We start from the raw sequence: 21278 nt of genomic DNA, 5'->3' as shown, positions 1-21278 counted from the left end.
AGGCTTAGGCGGGGTGCTCATGCCCACTAGGAAGGGTGGGGAGGGCCAGCCACCAAGGTAGAAGGCTGGTCATTTTTTGCTCTACGCGCTTGACTTAAATGTGATTCCTGTTGAGGACAGTCCAAAGTACTTGTCCCAATTGGCACCTGCTTTTTGTCTAGCTTCTTGGATATTATTATACTTATAAATAAGGGAGAGATAGAGGAGTTTGGTCCTTCTTCCTCACATTGACACTAGGCTCAATGTACTTGAACTCCAAGATGGATGAGAGTGATAAGTATGAACTGCAATGCCCTCTACAACTCGTTTGTCTCCATTGGCAACCAAGTATTCAATAACAGTTAACACCAGGCATGGTGCATGTTTCTACCAGTATCAGTCAAAAAAAAACACTAGAAAACAAGACATAACGCCTTGCATAGATATGCCTTATAGACATGGCATTTGTAAGTATATAGAGGCACATTTTTAATTTCTTTTTTTGTTTTAGGTAGTTTAGCAGTGGGTTTTAAGTAAAAGATATAGTGTTCCAGCTGCCAATACCATAAGCAATCAATTCTCTGCCCAAATCCAATATACATGCATATATGCTGCACATAGCCAACCCACCTAAGTCTACTTTTCTCATCGTATCACCTAATGGAGCCACCCCTAAGTTCCCTCAAGGTGTATTCATTTCGGATTTTATCCTTTCTTGTCTTACCACTCATCCATCTCAACATCCTCATCTCAGCTACACTCATTCTATGGATATGTTGTTTTTTTACTGCCGAACATTCCATCCCGTAAAGCATCGTTGATTTTACAGCCGTCATATAGAACTTCCCCTTCAGTTTCATTGGTAGCGGCAATTACGTAAAACTCCATAATCACATCTCCACTTCCCCCACCTTTAATATGGTGTGCAACATCTAACTCAATCTCTCCATTCTCATGGATTATCGATCCTAGATATCACAAATAATCTCTTTTAGGTATTTATTAACCATTAATCTAAATTGCTACCTTGTTTCTGCTCCTATTATTACTAAACTTGCATTCCATAAATTTTCTCTTATTCCGGCTAATTTTAAAACTTTTAGATTCCAAAGCATCCCACCAAAATGCTCACTTTATTTTGACACTATCTCTAGTCTCATCAATCAAAACTATGTCATCTGCAAAAAATATACACCATGGTACCTCACCCTGTAGAAGCCTAGTTAACTCGTCGATAGCCAAAGCAAAGAGATATAGGCTCAACGCTGACCCTTGATGTAGGTCTACTGTCACTGAAAACTCACTTGTCTCCACTAGTTGTCTTGACACTAGTTAATGCTCGCCCATACATATATCACCACATTAATATATCCTCTAGAGACTACTTTCTTTTCTAAAACCCACCAAATTAATTCTCCAGGTAACCCTATCATATACTTTTTCTAAATCAGTAAAGACAGTATGGAGATCTTTTCTCTTCTCCCTGAACTTCGCAATCAAGTAGGAAAATATCCTCAATTGCTAAAAATATCAGGCATAACACTGATTTGATTTTTCGATACACTCGTTTCATGCCCTACTCGTTGCTCAAGCACTCTCTCCTACAACTTCATAGTGTGGCTCATAAGTTTGATTCTTCGATAGTTCATGCAGTTGTGTATATATTCTTTTTCTGTAAATACGTACCATAGTACTTTTTCTCCATTCATCGAGCATTTTCTTTGTTCTCAACTTCCTGTTCAACAACTTGGTCAACCAAAATATGTCAGTCTCTCCCATGCACTTCCAAACCTCTATTGGGTTTCCTAGCCTTTCATATCTTTATCTTTCTCAAAGCTTCTTTTTCTTCAGATATCCTAATCCTACAAACATATCCATGACCTCCGACCTCATTAAAGATTCCTCCTAACGTTGTGCCCCCATATATCATCCACACACACACACACACACATACTCACACATCTACATATCTGTCTATCAATACACAAGCGCATATTATGGAAAAGCAGCTGAGAAAAAGACAGGAACGGTAACCCAAACCTTAAAGTTACAGAAACCATAAGATATTCTAGTATAGAAAACCATGGATATACTAGGAAGCATGACATATAGCCACAGTCACATGTATATGTAATGATTTCTGATGTGAAATGATGATTACTTAGATAAAATGCAACTAGCCCAAGACACGGTAGACATGCTAATGGTGATAATATATCTAGTGTTCATAAGCAATCCTATGAATTCTCTAAATAAGTAAATGATTGTTTTAGGACCTTAATAATATTTTCTCATCCAATCTATGCTAACAATTGAATCGGCATATATAAAATAATCAACCCAAAAAAAACATATCTAATGCTATCTATAATATGACACCAACTGAATACACATGTATAAAATAGTCTACCAAAAAAAATCAAGTACTCTCGATAATATGACACTTTGCTTATTAATAATTTGCAGATAAAATTTCTATAACCACAGAACCACTAGTTGCCTTTCCTCAAATTTTGCAGAGCTTTAAAAATTAATAAATATCTCATGTGGTAGCAAAATTCCTGGAGCATTATGTCCACATCATGCAGAAATCTATAGAACCATTACTGTTTATTACAGAAAATTGTATTAATACAGATTCAATTTAGGGAAAAAAATACAGTCCCAATAAACAGAAACCAACATATACAAACCAAAGTAGCCATATACACACAAAAGACAAGAAAGAACCATATCTGGACTGGATAAACTCCATAGAGGCACAAAAAGATAATATCTCTCCACAAGACACGGAGGAAAGAAGGAAACCAAAATAGATTTTTCGGGTTAGTAATGCATGACATTTTGAAAGAAGCGAGAAACAAAAAAAAACAAAAAAAATTGGCAGAAACATAAGTCTGATTTCCCCACATACAAAAGGTTGAATTGTTGATGTTCCAAGAAATGAAAGTTTTACAAGGCTGGCAGAAAGAACTGATATTGGATGGTCACCATCAGACATAATCTACAGCAGTCAATTTGCTTATGCAACAGAAGAAAGAGCAGGAAAGAAAACAAACACCAAGAGAACATAAAATTAAACTTACTGGATTAAGAGCAGATTTTCATAATAGATTGAGCATAATTATAGCCTCATAGGAAGAATAGCATATGATACATTAAGGTTATATCCAACAACTCCATATCAGTCCCAACTGAAAATTGCTTCTAGAAGTGATATGCCTTCTTTCAAAGGAAGCATAGGGCTTCAAACTCAAGAAAATTTATCAAAGCACCAGATTTTCTTCCCTTTCAAAAGTATTCATATGCCTCTTCAGGGAACTATCGCTCTCTCTTCATGATAAACCTCAGTGCCAAAATTAAGGATGCTTGAAAATTGTTCTCACCAGCGTTCCCTTGGTCTACCATCAGGGAACACAGGAACAAGCACTTTCTCTTCATTCTTTCTTGATACCTCAACATCTTTAAGTTTATTTCTCTCTCCAAGACTAATACTTTCACTGTCTTCAAAGTCAGGAGGCATCTCGTCACCTTCATCATCATCATCATCATCCCATTCATCCTCATCATCATCATCATCACCATCACCATCACCATCACCATCACCATCACCATCATCATCAAATCCATCAGTTAGGAAATCATCAATATCCGACCACTCACTTCCATCTTCGGCTCTATTTGTCTCTTCTCTTAACCCATCTCCATGACCATCATCCCCATCATCCATGCCAGACTCAGGCATAGGCCTTCTCGGGAAACGAGGCACTGCAACAAGAGACCTGAACTTCTCCTTTACAATCAAAAGCCTATCCTTATCCAACAACTGAGAATTCCTATAGGCTTCTCTAAGGAAAACCGAATCTCTATCCCCCTTCAAAGACACATAAAACATATCAGGATGCCTTATAAGCATGCCCCTAAGTTGTTGAGAGAACCTGAATTCTTCCCTAAAATGAGTGACATGATCAACCAAAGTCCTCTTCTCAACTGTTAAACTGAGAATTTCATGAACAACCCCAGAAGCATGTTTCTCTTTCTCAGGTGTACCTGCCCTCAAATTCGTGAAATCCGAGTAAGGAGAGATATAAGGAAGGTCCCTGAATTTGGAAATCTTTCTCATCTCACTCCTTGAAAGATTGAGACCCTTTGGCAGATTCACTCTGTTGAATTTCAAAGGCCTATCAATTATGAGATTTGCTTCCTCCCTCTCTCTAGCCTGATTTTCTTCGAAACTAAGTTCAGCTGCAGAAACTGCAAGTTCAGGGTCCCAGTGTGTCAATTCAAGTGCGGGTCCTCGCTCAGTTGGAACAACTCTAAAATATTGAGGATACCGATGACAAATAGTGTTTCTAAAATCCAAAGGAAGCCCAAGATCAGTCCTTAAATGTGCAAGTTTCTCCAAAAGAATCCTCTTTTCCAAAGACATCATCAATAATTTCCTCAATTTAGTCACTAACGTTCCTTCCATCTCATTTCTAATCTTTAGTTCCTCCAAATAAACTTTTTCAGCTTCTGCGGTCAATCTAAATTTCAAGGAATAAACCCCTTCTTCAACAATCTCGAAAACAGCAGGAAATCGTCTAAGTAACGCGATAAAACGACGCTTTTTGGTGAGACCCAAGTCCCTTCTATACCTTCCTAGGGCTTTAAGAGACATAGTTCTATCAGGTTGGCTAACAAGAATGCTTCTGATTTTTAAGACCAGTTTGAGTTTCTTGTCTCTCTGAATCATGTTATCAAAAGGGAGTTCCTTTCGCCTCTTAACCACAGCTTGAATAGGAGAAATGACTGATTGTGTTTTCTTCCTATGAATCCATTCCAATTGGGTTGCATGGAGAACAAGCTCCTGGCCTAGAAAGAGATTTTGGGTAAGTCTAAAATGGATGGGAAGTTGGGTTTTAAGGGGAGGAAAAGGGTGGGTTTTGAATGTAGAGAGAGAAGAGGATGGAAGAAGCATCGAATAATGGGTGGAAGATAAGGGTTTTGTTGCAGAAAAGCTTAGTCTAATGTCCATGCTCACTAAAAGGAACAATCCCTAAAGAAAATACAAAGGAGAGAGAGAGAGAGCTCTACTCTTTCAAACTCGTATAGCCCTATCCTTTCATTGCAGAGCTAAGTATTTGAATTGGTTTTGAAGCAGAAGGAATGAAAATCTCCATTTACAGTGAGAGAGATCTTCTACTCTTTATCCTTCAAACCAGAACCATATTTGAATTTGGGTTTCAAGAGAAGAGCTTGAAAATCACACTTATACACGCGCAGAGAGAGAGAGAGAGAGAGAGAGAGAGGATTTGAACAACTGCAAAAGAATTTCAGAACCGAGACTAGGGCTTTCCAGTGGAGGAAAGATACCCGACCGGCTCGTCGAAGAGGAAGATATCTAAACCCAAATTTACGACACTTCACTCTACGAAAGTGGGGAATGCCAAAAGATTTCCTACTAACTCGGGACTATACTGTCCCTTAGGTAAAACCATTAGATCTTAAATTTTGGGATATAATTTATAAATAATCTCAGCAAAAACAACAAGGAAAATTTGTTAAAACCTCCCAAAATGGATTTTTTACGCATTTTACCCCCAACCCAATTTTTCCTACCAACTTCCCATAAAAAATCATGTTTCCTAGCAAATACCCTTATAGAAAAAGTTAAATTTTTTTTTAACAAAAATATCATTCTCTCATATAACAAATCATTTTTGGATCCCAATAAAAGGAAATGCGGGACTGCACTTGTATGCCGGACTGCTCACTTCAAAATACGAACAACTACTTCAAAATGTCGGACTGCCCATTCAAAATGTCAAACCGCAACTTCAAAACGTCAGACCGTCCATTCCAGTAAAAAATAATCGCGAACCGCCACCATGAAACGCTGGACCGGCCATTCCCATAAAAACTAATCGCCAAACCGCCACCATGAAACGCCCGACTGCCACTATGAAACGCATTATCGTTGGACCACCTGTGCAAAATGTCGGACCGCCCTCTCCAATAAAAATAATTTATTATGAGGGAAGGGTATTTTTGTTCAAAAACTAATTTTTGTATGAGGGTATTTGCGAGGAAATGTTGATGGGTAAAGTACCTAAAAAGTCCATTTTGGGGGTTTTGCCATTTTCCCAAAATATAAATCCAAAGTAAATTCTTTATAAACTATAAAAAATAATAATAATGCATCAAGATTGAATAAAAACCGTCCAATTTTTGAAGGGCTAGATCTAAGTATCACAAAACTAAAAATCCAACTTTTTTTCTTTTATAAATATCTATTCAGTAATTTTTATATGTTTCTTAAAATTATAATCTAAAAATATCCTCCTAAATTGGTGTTTTGAACGAGGGAGTAGCTACACAATATTCTCCCGCAGGTAGTATTTTGCTCATAAAAAATAATATATTTCTTCTATTCTGCTAGCATACAAGAAGCATACAGCGTACTTTGTTCCATAAAATATTTGTTTTATGTTTTATCAGCGTCCAATAAATGAACTGACGGTACACGAAGAGCGATTGGACCCACGTAAGTCTATTAGATGACATAACATGAACGGCAGCTTTCCTCACCTTCCAGCCATTATTTGAACGGTGAGAGACACTTATGACACAATGGATCAATGCCCAATGGATCATCGACATTCATATGACTAGAATATACCTAGAACTGCATTGAAATATGTAAAGCACCCTTAATATTTACTTTTTTTAACTAAAGACAGCATTCATTACACAAGGTAATACCACCTAAATATATATATATGTGGGCATATCAACTAGCTTATGGATAAAGTGGTTATGTTAAAAAGATTGTTTCACTTAAGTATCTCCTAGTCATTGATTTAAATTTTGTAGTTTTTGCAGATCATAGATTCATATGGTTGTGCCTCAAAATTCCGGTGAAAATTGCAATTTCTATACCAACAAACTTTGTGATGCACGATACTATTTCCAACCATTAATGTGGAAATTGAAGCTCCAAAAATGTGCAACTATGGTTGATCTATGAAGACTTGAAATAGAAATCAATATTCAAAAGATCGAACTAGGCCGACCATGGGCTGGTTCCGGTTGGATGGGAATCTAGATGGTTAACCGATCTGATTCAGTCAAGTAAAAATAAAAATAAAAAAATTGATCAAAAATCCAAAAAACAAAAAAAATATGTAAGTTTTATGTATATTTTGTTATTACCTACATTTATCTTAAAAAAGTAGAATTAAAAAAATTTATATAAATTAATATACAACATAATTTAGAATTTGGCATACACTAATTTAATAGAAAGAGTTACAAAGTGCTACTAATATTGGCTACTAGTAATGAGAGTGGCTAGGGGGATGAGGTACTCTTGTGTCCCACTATCAAGTTCACAGGGTTTACTGTGCAAAAAAAAATCTGAGTACACCCTGGTGGAGTTTGTAGTGCTGTAGTTGTGCCCCATCGCCAGTAAGGAATATTTTTCGTGTTACTCCCTTGGCCAAAATCTCCTAGACTTGTCCAGCCTTTGTGCTCTCCCCCTCCCAGGTATGTGTTATGACCATCAACAGCTTCAACATTATCGTCATCCTCAACAATGTGGTTACGGTGCCAGCTACAGCTTTGTCCCTCCCTTGCCAAGTAGCTGCTAGGCCTCGATGTTTGGACTTCCTCACATACCAATCTCAGTGCATCATCTACCTCTACATTGGGCATCGTATCATGTTGTGTCCCTTCACAATACTCCATAACTGGCTCTTACCAATCGTTTTCCATTGCTCCATCTGTCTCTTCGTCATTATGATCCTCATCTTCATCATATGCGTACTCCTCATCATCGGTGTCCATGTTCTTTGTCATGTCTCCTTCATTGGGTGTTGTAACGTCTTCATTATCATCCATATTGGTATCTTCTCCCCTAAGGAAATCATGGTCTAAATACTGCAGTCTTTTGCGATACTCACTAATCGACGAGTTCCTTTCAAAAGACGTAATCAAGGTTGATGAATGTGTAGTATGTGGGTGTCTTCTTTATTTGTCTCTCTCAATTTAAAATTATAGCGGATGTACACTAAATTATGCAGCGTCTGAGTCTTTAACTTATTTCACCTAGGAGTATGTATTCACTGGAATGTACCTTAGTTTTTCCCGATAAAGTGCAAATTTGACTCAATGCTCTGACTATAGTCTTTTGTAACTACTTCATTCAAGTTTCATGCAGTGTCCACTATTGTGCAAATATAGACAATACTTAACAATAGAAAAATAATAAATTTTAAAAATCCACAAATAGTAGTGTACTAAGCTATTATAACTATCCTAGGTGCAATTTTGCAACTGTTTTTTTCGCATTATTGTATGAAAATTCACCACTTTTTTCCATGTACATAATAAGCTACAAAGAGCAATACCAAAAATTGGTACAACGTAGTAATCCAATTCATTATTTTGAATTAAATTTTTTATTACAAACACGTATTGCTAAAGGTTTACCGGCTGCATACACTCCAATTGAGTATCATAATCAGGCTCAAGCCTGTAAATGTAGTTCATGGCCCCCTCCATTATATCCGAATCGTCTAAGATGGCATTGGAGTACAAGTTTTGAGGGTCAAGAAAGAACCCTACACATCTTTTATTACAGTATAAATTATGCCAAATTTACTCATAGTTGATATGGAACAATAAATTGTGGCAATGAATCATAAATTACACATCGCATGGATTTCACAATGCAGTTGATGTCTCCACCTACAATCGACAATCGCCAAAATCTCATAAGTCCATATGTTATTTTAAATTATCGCTTCCCTTGCATGTGTCATTGCCTCGAATAATAAACTTATTGCTGGTTTATCATCCGAGTCAAGTAAGCTTAACACTTGCACTAGTGATTCAGTTACAGAAACACCATGGTTGCATCGAGCCAATAACCTCCAATCGATAAGGACACTTTCAACCTCCCTTCCACTTTCACTCATTGCTTTTCTACTAAACTACCGCTTGCCGGTTCTATCTTTGACCTCAATATTGCCTTGTTGTATGACAATGATGGTATAATAAGGAATGTCGTGATGAACTTAGTAGTGGACTTCCTGACAATCTCTTGCTTACAACATTCCTTTAATAAAGCGTAGAGGTACATATTTTTATATATGAATCTTGCAATTATTTTGCACTTTACAATACAAATTTAGATTCTCTTCAACTTTCCCACATTTTTAAGTATTAAATTAATATAATGGGCAGCATAGGGAGTCCAATAAATATTGAGTTTTTTCTCCATTAGCAATTGCCCTGCTTTTCCGTAATTTGCAGCATTGTTAGTCGTTATTTGGACCACATTTTCAGCCCCTACCTCATCTACAATCTTATCCATGTGCATGCATATTGCAGTCCTTTTTTTTATTTGATAGGTCAATGCTATAATGATAAATAACCTCAGTGGAACTTATTAAGAAATTTACAAGACGCCAGTGGGCTTGTCCTTCTAATTATCTATCATGATGCACACTCCAATACCTGGGCAGCATACCATGAACTACGCAATATGACTATCTACATCATTAACATCTTCTAAACATGGTCCTGCAAGGTTCTTCACAGTTGGAGCTTTAAAACCTAGACCTCAGTTGGAGCTTTAAAACCTAGACCTGCATCAGTTATAGCAAATACCATCTAAGAGTAATAGTATAATTATGTAGAATTAAACAGTAATGCATTAGCATACGTAAACATGTTAATCATCTTACGAGCCATTTCCACGAATTTCCCTCCAAAAAATTTTTTTATGTTTTTTCTGACAGTATTCTGGCCTGTGGAGATCAAGTCCAAAAGGTTCACAGGGCATTGGTGGCACATCTACTGGTTCAGGTCAGTAAGTAATAGATGGATGACTATAAAAAGATGGCGGACTAAAAACGCTATGCCTAATTCTACTAAATGTGGACCTAAGTAGTGAAGACCCGTATCCTCTTATACCCAACATTATGGGTTGTTGAGGGTGGGGGTATCAATTCTATGCTTTTGACAGATCCCTTAAATTTGTGTTACTCTAACCTAGGCTCTAAGCTGTCCAACAAATCAATATGAGGATCTATAGTTTTGGGTGCTATGTTCTTTTCATTATTGTAATTGATCACAATGTAAATCCAGACATGTTTTAAAAAATTCAGGTCCTATAAAATCTTTGTGATATGTTGTTTTGAGGTTTTGTCAATGTAGTAAATGAACATTACCATCCGGAATTACTATTCCCCTGTAACACCTATGGGTATGTGACCATAGAAATCTATAGCCATAAAAGCCATCATTGTCCAATGACTCCACGCGCTAAAGAGGGATGAACCACCATAAAATAATATGAAACCCAGTGGTTGGTTTTCTCTTTTCTCTTCCTGCTTGTCCCATTGTTTACCACAAAAAATAACAAGAATTTGAGTCGTGGGTTCTTCTATTCTCTTCTCATCACTATCCCTTTGTTTGGATTTTTTTACTAGATCAACAAAAAGAAAGATCCCCTGCATATGACAATAATACAACTCAAGACATCATGTTGTGATTGTGATGCCCCACCACCCTAAACTACTTATGCTCTAAAACCATGCTTGATTACGGTTCTTTGTTTGATTGAGAGATATCAAGATTTATCACATCATGCCTTTTGTAATTCTGTGAATCGTAATAATACACTTCTATTACTTTTAGAAAAAATTCCCCCAAAATTGCATTGATTATTTTTCTCTTTTTTAAAATTATTGTGTCATGGGAACATTAATGTGTTCATGTTCTTAGAAAATAACCGAAGATTAGATACAATGCAATGTGATACTATACTACAATATCACCATTAAAAAAAGGGAAAATTATTAAATACACCCAATATTTGAACTACATAATGTTTTACTCTAGGTGTATTTTGATAAATTTCTAAACCCATTTTGATGTGTTGATGGGAATTTAAATTTGATCAAGAATGAGGGGTATTTTGAAATTAATTCAAAAATTGTGGGTAAGATACTATGTAGTTTAAATTACATGTGCAGTTTGATAAATTTCCCCAAAAAAAAGTTATACCAAATGATATTTCATGGAAACAGAGAGAAGAAATTGCAATACCATTATCATACCAACGACAACACATAAGCACCACCAACAATCCACCACCCTGATTGTCTCTTCTAAATAATTGACTTCTAAGGCTACACTACATACATGATTTCTTTTAAGCCATTTTAATCTTTGCTCAAGCACTTTAATGCTTCTTTTTTTTTCCTTTTTTTTTTTTAAAAAAAAAGAGGTGCTTGTATTGGGATGTGATGCAAAATCACTATCGCATTTTCCTTTTAAAAGTGGATTGTAGAGAGAAAGAAAACATATGAGAGTGTAGAGACGTTTTAAGGAGGTAGAGATTGGAGGTTTTGCACAAATTCTAGCTTTGTTGTGTCATTATATTGAGTTGTATTTCATCAATAATTCTTTACAGTGAAGGCATTTATCGACAAGAAAAAATGAGTCGATTGATGGTGATATTGTGGTAGGAAAAATCAATTCGAGTTTTTTTTGTCATAATGACGTCCTACAAACTTGTAAATTTATTTCATTAATAGTGAATGCATTATTGCCCCTTGTCTGTAAATATAGCCCATTTTGGTTGAACCATGTAAATTGGTGTGTGCCTTTACTTTTGCTTGTGTTGTAGTTTGATGATTTCTTATTTTACTTGTCCTTGTTATTTATATGTTTTTCCAAATCTATTATATATTATTGTTCTTGGGCATTATGTTTTTGGTGCTTGATCTATTGGCACCACATCAACTAGGATTTGGCTTAACCTGATTGGCCAACAGATTGATCCCAGCTTAGATTATGATCTCTTCTTTCCAGTGCTGTCCTACTTTGCCCATTAACAATTTATATTTATTGCTTTATTTCCTTCGAAATTACGATTTATTAGTTTTTAAATTCCTTTTTTTGAGTAAATTAGGAATCAGTTCTTGAAAATAGTGTTTATTGCTCATTGATATGGGGTTTGGTGATGGCAAGGCGCTCGATTTCAAAGAAATGGGCAATAAAGCTTGAAACTAGAAGTAGTGCTAGCAATGGGCTTGGCACCCTAGCTCTACCCTATTGGCCCAGCTCTGAAAAACTAGTATGAGCCACTGGCACAATCCAACTAGACTTACCATGCTCTTTCTATTGGATATAGTGAAATCCAAAATCACTCACATAAAAAAATTTCATATTATGTGGGATTGAGATTGATAATGATAAGTTTCTTAAATAAAATAGAAATTAAAAAAAGATTAGGACTCTACGATACATCTTTTGGTTTTTTATATATATGTAACATCTATAGGAAATTTCCTATTTAGTATGGAGTCTTAACCTTATATATATGGGATAAAAGAAAGAATAATAGGTGTACTCTATTTGGGTCACCACATAGGAAATGTTGCATTCTCTAAAGAGAGAAGCAGGGGCCTCCTGTGCATGAGAGGAGAGGTCTTCCTTTTGAGAGAAGAAAGCTTCATATGGAGAGAAACACATGGATGTACCTCCTGTAGATTGAGAAGCTTGTTTCTTGTAAAGAAGCGGTGCCTATGAAGATTTTGGGTGCTTTCCCTTTTAGTGCCAGAAAATTCCGGTTGCTATCAAGTGTCTCTTTTTGAAAAACGATTTAACTGTGAAATAGAAATGAGTCTCTTCATAGACAGTGGTTTAGCTGTGGAATAGAGATGAAAGATCGATAATGGTGCCGATCAAGAGATTGGGTCTAAAAAGGTTAGCTCGACTGGTTTTGTCGAGGGTTAGAGAGGTAACTCTATGTCTTAAAATATATGATGTAACTTTTATTGGTATAGTGGATTCCAGTTCGTCGTGCCCATGGATGTAGCCTTCTTGGGATGAACCACGTAAATCTTTGTATTCTTGTGGAGTGCATTTTATGTTTTATTTCTTGTATTATAGCACGTACTCTCTCCTATTTTGTTTCTAACTAGATAAATACATGATCTTGGTGGAATCCAACATTTGGATTCTTGTTTCTGCATCTAAAAAGATTCTTAAATCCTAATACTTTCTTCCTTTATTTTTTTCCCTTTTTATTTCATAGGCCGAAACAAACAAAGCAAGCTGGAGCTAGGCCTGGCCTATTACCTCTGCAATTTGGTCCAGTAGAGTTTAGGCTAGCCCTATAAGGATTGGGGCTAGGGCTGGACGTAGGCCAAGCTGGCTTACATTCAACCCTAAATGAAGGGGAACCTTGAAACGGGCTAAGCCACTATTTTCATTTAGGTGCCAATTGCATTGCTCCTTTTAAGATTAATTTTTTTTTTTTTTTAATGTTAACAAATCTTTTTAAGTTATTATACTTAAAAAATGTATGCAAGGAGACTATTTACTTTTGATAAAAAGAGGTCTCAATCATTATCGACAGTTAGATTTGCAATCGGGTGGTTGAAAATGTGTCATTATTTAGCACAAAATCCAAAATAAATTTTTTTAAATGGTTGTGATAGACTTTCATCTATTAGATTTTATATCCAATAACTAAAAGTAATTGTGACCTTCTTATACTAAAAATAAATGATCTCATAATATACCCTCCTTAAAGAATATAAGATTAGAAGCATTCCACAAGTTCACACATATGCATGAAAGGAAAACTCCGCATGTCGTCACACATTCCTCCAGCTTAAAAAATGGCAAAAAATTGCTGAAAATGAAGGCCAACAATATCCATTCAGAAAGCCAGATCATAGTGTACACTTACTCCCTCGGGCAAAAAAATTACTTGGGAGTACTTCCTTAGAAAAATTGGGATCATACTGCTAGACAAAAATTTACCCGAGAGTGTGATGGGAGATATGCTCCTATGGGAGCCTCTAATCTTTTTGGAAAACATAAAACATGGACCCTCTCTTTTCAAAATTTCAAGCATATCTCTCTCTTTCTTTGATGAAATTCGGCATCTGTCTCTCCAACAACATGGATTAGGTTCTGCAAATTCACCAAAGAGATCAATTCCTTGATAATAACAGTACACCCACATGAGACTGTACGTGCACGTTTATCCATATAAGAAAATGGTTTGATAGTCCTATCAAAATAAAGAAAACCTTACCTCGTAACTCATTGAAAATTTATATACAGCCAAGGTTATAAACAATCAAATTAGAGGGCACCCCAAAAGTTTCACCCGAAGAGGTTATTTTGATGCCTAAATATCTTCAAATTGATCATCTCCACATCAATATGCATGGACATCAGAAAAAAATGGATTTCAAGTTGTGTAAATAGTGCATCTTGTAATTCATTTTTTAGACGGTCAATTTTCAAGATTTTCAAGTTTTCATAGATATGCTCAATCTACACTAGTATTTAAGTTTGAAATTTTATAATTAAAGATGAAAATATATGTTAAGGCTATCACAAAGATTTCCAATATTGAAACCACATTTCTTGACACTCATTGAAGCCTCAACTCTATGCAAACCACACTCCATTGCAAATCAAGCATTGTAAAACCCTTACATTGATAATCTTGGGTTGAATATTATAGTTGTGAAAAAAAATTAATCAAGATCTAAAAATAATATATATTGTAACAAATTATCTAGACCGTCCATTTTACGCTAAAAATACGTGTTTCAAAGATCTACATTATCTGTACCATGTTTTTAGTTTCAAATTTTATTGTTGGTGTTGAAAATTGATTTTAGAACCATCCTAGAGATTTTTATTGCCGAAATGCTTTTCAAACGAGGATTTGGGGAGGCTTTATTTTGTTTTCATCCGGCAAGTGTCCGGAAAATATGAGTCTGTCACCGCTCTCAGTGACATGAAAGCAAATGGATGAATGAAATTTGAAAAGGGATAGATTAAAATTCAAAGGAAAAAACAGATGGGAAAGAATTACAGCTAAGGGATCACATGTCATTCTTGACTTTTAGGAAGGAAGGCCAAGCCAAAAATCCCTCTCTCAATAAAAAAGCAACCATCCCCACTGGGTGCCCCAATTTTTAAAATTCAAAAGATTTTGAGGTCTCTTTGCTTTATGAGACAAATGCATCCTCAATCTTCCACTTTTCCAACCTCCAGCTCTAATCCCAATGCCACATAGCAAATTTCTCAAATATAATTTACTTCTCTCTCTTGGACCACATCCCTCAGCTCGCTCATCAAATCAAAACACGTGTCTTTTCGTACGCTTATTTTTAGAGATGGATGTAAAAAAAAAATTACTTTTACTATGCTTCAAGATAAATGGTGGAAAATAAATATTAAAACAGAATTTTAATTTTTTCAGAGTAAAAATTTCTCAATTCACAACCACCGCTCTATTTTAAATTAACAAATCTCAAAATTTTAGAGCCAAAATCCATCTTTAAGATGAATTTTGAAGGGGACGCTCTTCTACAGGTTAGTCGACCGATTCACCAAACACTTTACCCTTTCTAATCCCAACGTGATGAAAAGTAATTTTGACAAAATGATGATGCCACTATTCTCTCAATAATTTTACTGACAAAAAGAAAATCTTTTTGTATGCTAAGGATTCCCCACCTTCTCTCTCATATGATCTGCTTTTCTTGTTAAAAAAAGCTTCCCAAAACCAGCATCCCAAGTTCCTCTTTTTTTTTTTTTTTTTTTTTCTTAAAGGTTGTGGTTTCTACGAGGTTGCAACCGTAGACAATTTTGATGTAAAAAGTTTTTAGGATTATCCCAAAACCTACTTTCATATTTAATTATAAAATTTTAAACTTCAAAAGAAGTTAAAATCAATTAGATCTATAAACATATAAAAATCTAAAAAATAGACGGGCTAAATAATGTATTGGCACTAATACTCAAAATCCTTTTTTTTTTTTCATATTCATACATCCGATCTGATGTCTAGATGATCAATTCGAGGGTTTTTCAACATTAAAACAACTTGCGGTGTATCTTTAATTCTACATTTTACCACCGCAACAACCTCCTATAAATTTTTTCTTTTCTTTTTTTAAAGCCAACAAAAAGACTTGTTACCATGAAATCTCATATCCAAAAAAATCAAAAGAAAGCACGGATAAAAACCAAAACCAAGAGAAAAACTATGTTCCTTACCATTTTTTTGAATGCTCCTCCCTTTAACATTCCAAAAAGAAACCGCAAATCAAAAAGTAAAAATAAAGGAGAAAGAGATAGGAGAAAACTGAGAAGAAAAGCAATCTCTTAAAGAAAACATAACAAAAAACGAATGAATAGAGAGAGCCACTCACACACCCAAATGAGAAGCAAAATCAGATCGATGTAGAGAGAGAAACTGTTAGAGAGAGAGAGTGAAACTGTTTACCGTTTCAATTCATTCGCTGATTTAACTTTTTCACACTAACGCTAGCAGTGAAACCCGAGTACCGACCCATCGTTTACAGCAATCACAATGCGACATGTGGTCCTCGACTCAACGTGGTGTGTAAAGAAGTGTAGCACCCTCACCCTCCCCTTAATCTCCATCCGTGAATCTACTGCCAAATTTGGTTCCAATCCGACGGCCCCAAACTCGCCACCGCCTTGGCTTGCCATAAAAGGAAACGACTGGACGGAGAACGTGACGGACATGAACACCGTTCGGCCTCCGTCAATTTTCCCGGCGGGAATGAACATGAAACCCACCTGGTTGCCGGCGTAGATTAACTGGATGGTGCTGTCGTAGTGAGAGAAGACGGAGCGGTTAGGGTTTTTGACAGAGACGTATTGAGAGAAGGTGAAGTTGACGGCGCCGTTAGGGAGAGAGGGGGTGGGGGAGAGGTGGAAGTCGGGGATCTGGATTGCGTTGACGGTGATGTGGGGGTCCTTGGGCTTGAAAAGAGAGAAGAAGAGGATGAGGAGGACGATGATGAGGAAGATGAGGAAAATGGTGGCCACTATGCACGATGCGAGGTTGGGGCCTGGTCTCTGAGCCTGCTTCATTTCTCTCTGTGTCCTTATCTTTAGAGAGAGAAAATGGGCGTTTGGTTGAGTTAAAGATGATAATTGTCGAAACGGCGATGGCAGTAGTTTTACAGAGAGAGATTCAGAGGGGGCTTTTGTAGAGAGAGAGTGAGAGATTTAGAGGGGGTTTTGTGCGTGAGGAAGAGAGGGAGGGAAGGTATCTTCCGGGAGTAGAGAGAGAGAAGAGAGCATAATAAAATGGAGCTTTTGAATTTATAAATGGGAGGTTTTGACAAACAATGAGGGTGAACTTTAGGTTAATTTATGTGGTCATGAGGATGGGATAGAGAGAAGCTGTGGGACTGCTCACTCGTTAGAGACAGACATGGGAGTGGTGTCATAAGTCGGTCATGCTCCACATGTGTATGGCAATGGAACTTAGTGGGGAGCTCACGAACCGTGATTGTAATGTCGGGTGATTTAACTGCTAACTGTCCGGTTAAATCGGAACAGTTTCGATGATCAATCGGTAATTTAAAAAATATATTTATATAAATTTTAAAAAAATAAAAAATTTGATTTGTAATACATTTTTTTAATATTCTTTACATTATGATAAAGATTATAAATTGCTTTGATCATTAATATTTACTTTTATATTGTTTTCAAAAAATTTAAAAATATCTTTAGACACAAATCGATTCGTTGAAATCTATTTTTTTATTAATTTTCAATTTCATTTAAATATGTTTTGTTTTAATCACTCTCTATATGTTTTTCATATTTTAGTAGATTTTTATTCTTTTGTACCTTTTAAATTTTTTCAACACTTTCTTGACCACCCGACACTTGTCCTATCGAAACAGTTGAATCGACCGATTTACCGATTAAGCCAATTAAATCACTTCCGGGCCAAATCCAAGTTAACTTTTCCGGTTCGATTTTACAAACTATACTCACCGATGACCGGCAGGCGTCCAAGCTGCAAAGTGGAGGCTTTATTATTCAAGGGAAGCAACCTCCACAACACCTTTGAATCCATTGGGATTCATTCAAGTCGCTAAAATTAAAAACATAGACTAACTTTATGTGCAGTAGCATTTACCAATTATCCGATCGAATTAAGAATTGGTGGGACTAGCCTCGTTCTTAATTTGCGATTGAATTTTGACGGAATATTTGGGTGTTTTAGAAAATCGGCAAGTTTGTCAGGGATCCAAGTAATTTGGATCCCTAAATTGTTTAGTTTCTATCTTTTTTATTTTTAAATTAAAATTATTCATTTAATATTTTGAAATCAATTCTCTGAAAGTCGTCTAATTTGCCAATTAATACCAAATTTTTGGAACTTGTTCACCCAGCCGATACGGTTTCTGAAACATGTATGTACCTCAATAACTGCCACCCAGTAAAGTCCCTCAAAAATTTGAGACATGTAACACTGCGATTCTCTCTCTCTACCTATAATCGCATGGATCACGGTTCGCTAATTACATGATTATTAAGGGGCGTAAATATGGAACTGTATACCTCTAATTTATTTGAATTATCTCTCTAAAGTATTTGTGTATAATGGGACTATTTATCTTTGATACAAAGAGGCCACAATTATTTAAAACCATTTGATGTGAAATCTGATAGCTTTGATGTATCATAAAGTTTGATAAAAATTTTTTGAAGTTTGAGTTTGGTTGATAGAATAAATGCAACCATCTAATTTCACATCCAATTATGAAAATTAATTGTGACCATATTGTACCAAAGATAAATAGTCTTATTGTATACTTTGCCATCATGAAATTATTTTATATTGGCTCTTTATCTAAATCTTTCAAAGTTAAATTTTTGTGGGGCTACTATTTTATGAAGGAAAATTGTTTCATACGGGCTGGACTGTATTTCTACAATATGCGGTCTAAAGGTAACTAACGATCCAAATGTATTTTTAATATAATTATTATGTCTAGTTTTTTTTAAAAAAGAAGAAATTCATATTCATGATCTCTATGTTAAAGATTATTTATTTTCTAAAACTTAGTATTTCACTTATAGGCGAAAATGAACAGTGATTTCGCCTACCCTCATCATCATCTAAACTTCATCGCACGGTCACAGTTGTCCGGTAGTGTTTCATTTTTCATTTTGTTTTTTTACTAATTGGAATGATCTGAAATTTGGAGCGTGTGCACATCTTAGTGAGACGCACCTAATAAAAATATGAAAAAAATAATTTGTATTGGGGGTATTTTGATCAATTTATATTTTACGAATTATTTTTTTTCATATTTTTATTAGGTGCACTTCACTAAGATGTACACACGATCCAAATTTCAAGTAATTTGGATTTCTAGAAAAAAAAAATGAAAAATGAAACACTACCGGAGAACAGTGACCATGCGATGAAGTTTGGATGTTTTGCAGTATCTTCCTATATATATATATATATATATATATATATATATATATATATATATATGCAAAAATGAACAATAATTTCGCCTACCTTCATCACTGTCCAAAGTTCATCGCACGGTGACAATTATCCTGTTGTATTTCATTTTTCATGTTTTTTTAACAAAACAGAATGATTTGAAATTTGGAACATGTATTCATAAAACATAGCGAAAAATATCAAAAAAAAATTTACTTGAAATAAATTGACCAAAATACCCCCCAAAAGTTTCAGGGGTATTTTGGTCAAATTTTTTTCATGAATTATGTTTTATATATGTTTATTATGTACGCCTCACTAAGATGTACACACACTCTAAATTTCAGATCATTTCGATTCATAAAAAAGAATGAAAAATAAAATATTATCGAACAATTATGAGCATGCAATGAACTTTGGGCGGGAATAAGGGTAGGTGAAATCACTGTTTATTTTCGCCTATAGGTGTTAAAAAGACTTTTTCGTATATATATATATATATATATATATATATATATATATATATATATATCAAGGGTCCAGCGTTTTCCCCTAAGCAGCTCTCCTGGCCTTGGCGGGTACTTTACAATAGACTTCTTTCGTCTCTTGCCTTAACTCTCGGACCAACTTTCTTGGATATAAATTTACTTTGGTTTCTTCAGTAAAGATGTAACTTTTATCTCTTCTTTACACCTTATTGTTAAAGAACAGTATTACTGTTTGTTCCAGTTTAACTGTTTGCACAGTTCCACTGTTTGAACAGTTCTACTGTATGGCTCTGATACCAAAACGCCCAGGATCTATTTATTAATATTGTTAGAGTATAAGGTGGAGATTATGGATCTAGAGTAATTCTAGAGTAAATATGTAAATATGAGACTATTATATTTCATAAGTTCTTGCAGGATTCTATAATAATTTAAAATGAAAACTCATTAATAAATTTTCTCCCAATACAAAAGGTAAGAAAAAACTACCAGTATGTTATAAGTGTGGTAAAGTAGGACATTATAAACATCAATGTAAAGTAAAAAAGAAAATAGAGTCATTACATTTAGATGATACAATAAAAACAAAATTATACAATATTATCAACTATGATTCTACATCTTCAGATACTTCTTCCAATTCTTATATAGAAAATATAAAGGATGACGATCTGTCATGGACAGACTCATTTGATTCTTCTATGTCAACAGACTCGGAATCATCTACTCCAATAAAAGATAATGATTGTAGCTGTCCTATACCTTCCCATAATCTTCATACACTTACCCAAGAAGACAATTTCATCTTGGACATTATTGATAAAATTACTGATCCAGATGAAAAAAGATCTGTCATTACTCAATTTATTTCTATAACAAAAACTAAGGCAAAAACACCTCCCATCAATAAATCTCTTGATGAATACAATTTTGCTTCAATAATGAAGAGAGTAAGTGAACAACATACGTCTCAACAAAAAGAACCTTCAATATCTGATTTGAAACAAGAAATTAAAGAAATTAAGAAAGAAGTATTTCAATTAAAAAATAGAATTAAACTTTTAGAATTACAACAAGCATCTCAACAAGATACAGACACAGATGAAATAGAATTTGACCAAATCATAATGGAGGAACCAGAAGAGATTCCAGAAACATCAGAAAAGAAACCTTATCTGGTAACTCTTCATTCAGTTAATCTAATAGATAAAATACTAATTCAAAAATGGTTTGTACGAGTCAAAATTATAGTTGCAAAAGATTATAGTTTTGAAACTTCAGCTTTAATAGACTCAGGCGCTGACCTGAATTGTATCAATGAAGGTCTAGTACCTTCAAAATATTTTGATAAGACTACTCAAATACTAAATACTGCAGATGGAAGTAGATTGTTTATAAATTATAAATTATCGAATGCTTCTGTTTGTAATAATGACAAATGTATTGATACACATTTTATTATGGTTAAGGGATTAAGCCAAACA

At 35.0% G+C, this 21278-nt stretch overlaps 2 protein-coding genes across 2 annotated transcripts; both read right to left on the bottom strand.

The window, feature by feature from the left end:
- Positions 1 to 3080: 3080 nt before the first annotated feature.
- WTF1 (Ubiquitin carboxyl-terminal hydrolase family protein) lies at positions 3081 to 5348 on the bottom strand. The gene has a single exon (XM_006852585.4). The coding sequence runs from the start codon at positions 4994 to 4996 to the stop codon at positions 3362 to 3364; it is 1635 nt and encodes a 544-aa protein (XP_006852647.1). The 5' UTR covers positions 4997 to 5348; the 3' UTR covers positions 3081 to 3361.
- An 8471-nt stretch (positions 5349 to 13819) lies between these two features.
- On the bottom strand, positions 13820 to 17342 carry LOC18442364 (uncharacterized). The gene is made up of 2 exons (XM_006852583.4): positions 16298 to 17342; positions 13820 to 13959 (listed from the first exon to the last, which is right to left on the bottom strand). The coding sequence occupies exon 1, from the start codon at positions 16912 to 16914 to the stop codon at positions 16339 to 16341; it is 576 nt and encodes a 191-aa protein (XP_006852645.1). The 5' UTR covers positions 16915 to 17342; the 3' UTR covers positions 13820 to 13959; positions 16298 to 16338.
- Positions 17343 to 21278: the final 3936 nt, after the last annotated feature.

The sequence above is a fragment of the Amborella trichopoda genome, chromosome 1 (genome assembly GCF_054954075.1).
Source record: "Amborella trichopoda isolate Santa Cruz 75 chromosome 1, AtrichopodaSantaCruz75HAP2 v2.0, whole genome shotgun sequence".
Lineage (NCBI taxonomy): Eukaryota > Viridiplantae > Streptophyta > Magnoliopsida > Amborellales > Amborellaceae > Amborella > Amborella trichopoda.
The sequence above is the reverse complement of the archived record's forward strand: the minus strand, read 5'-3'. Positions and strand labels throughout refer to the sequence as shown.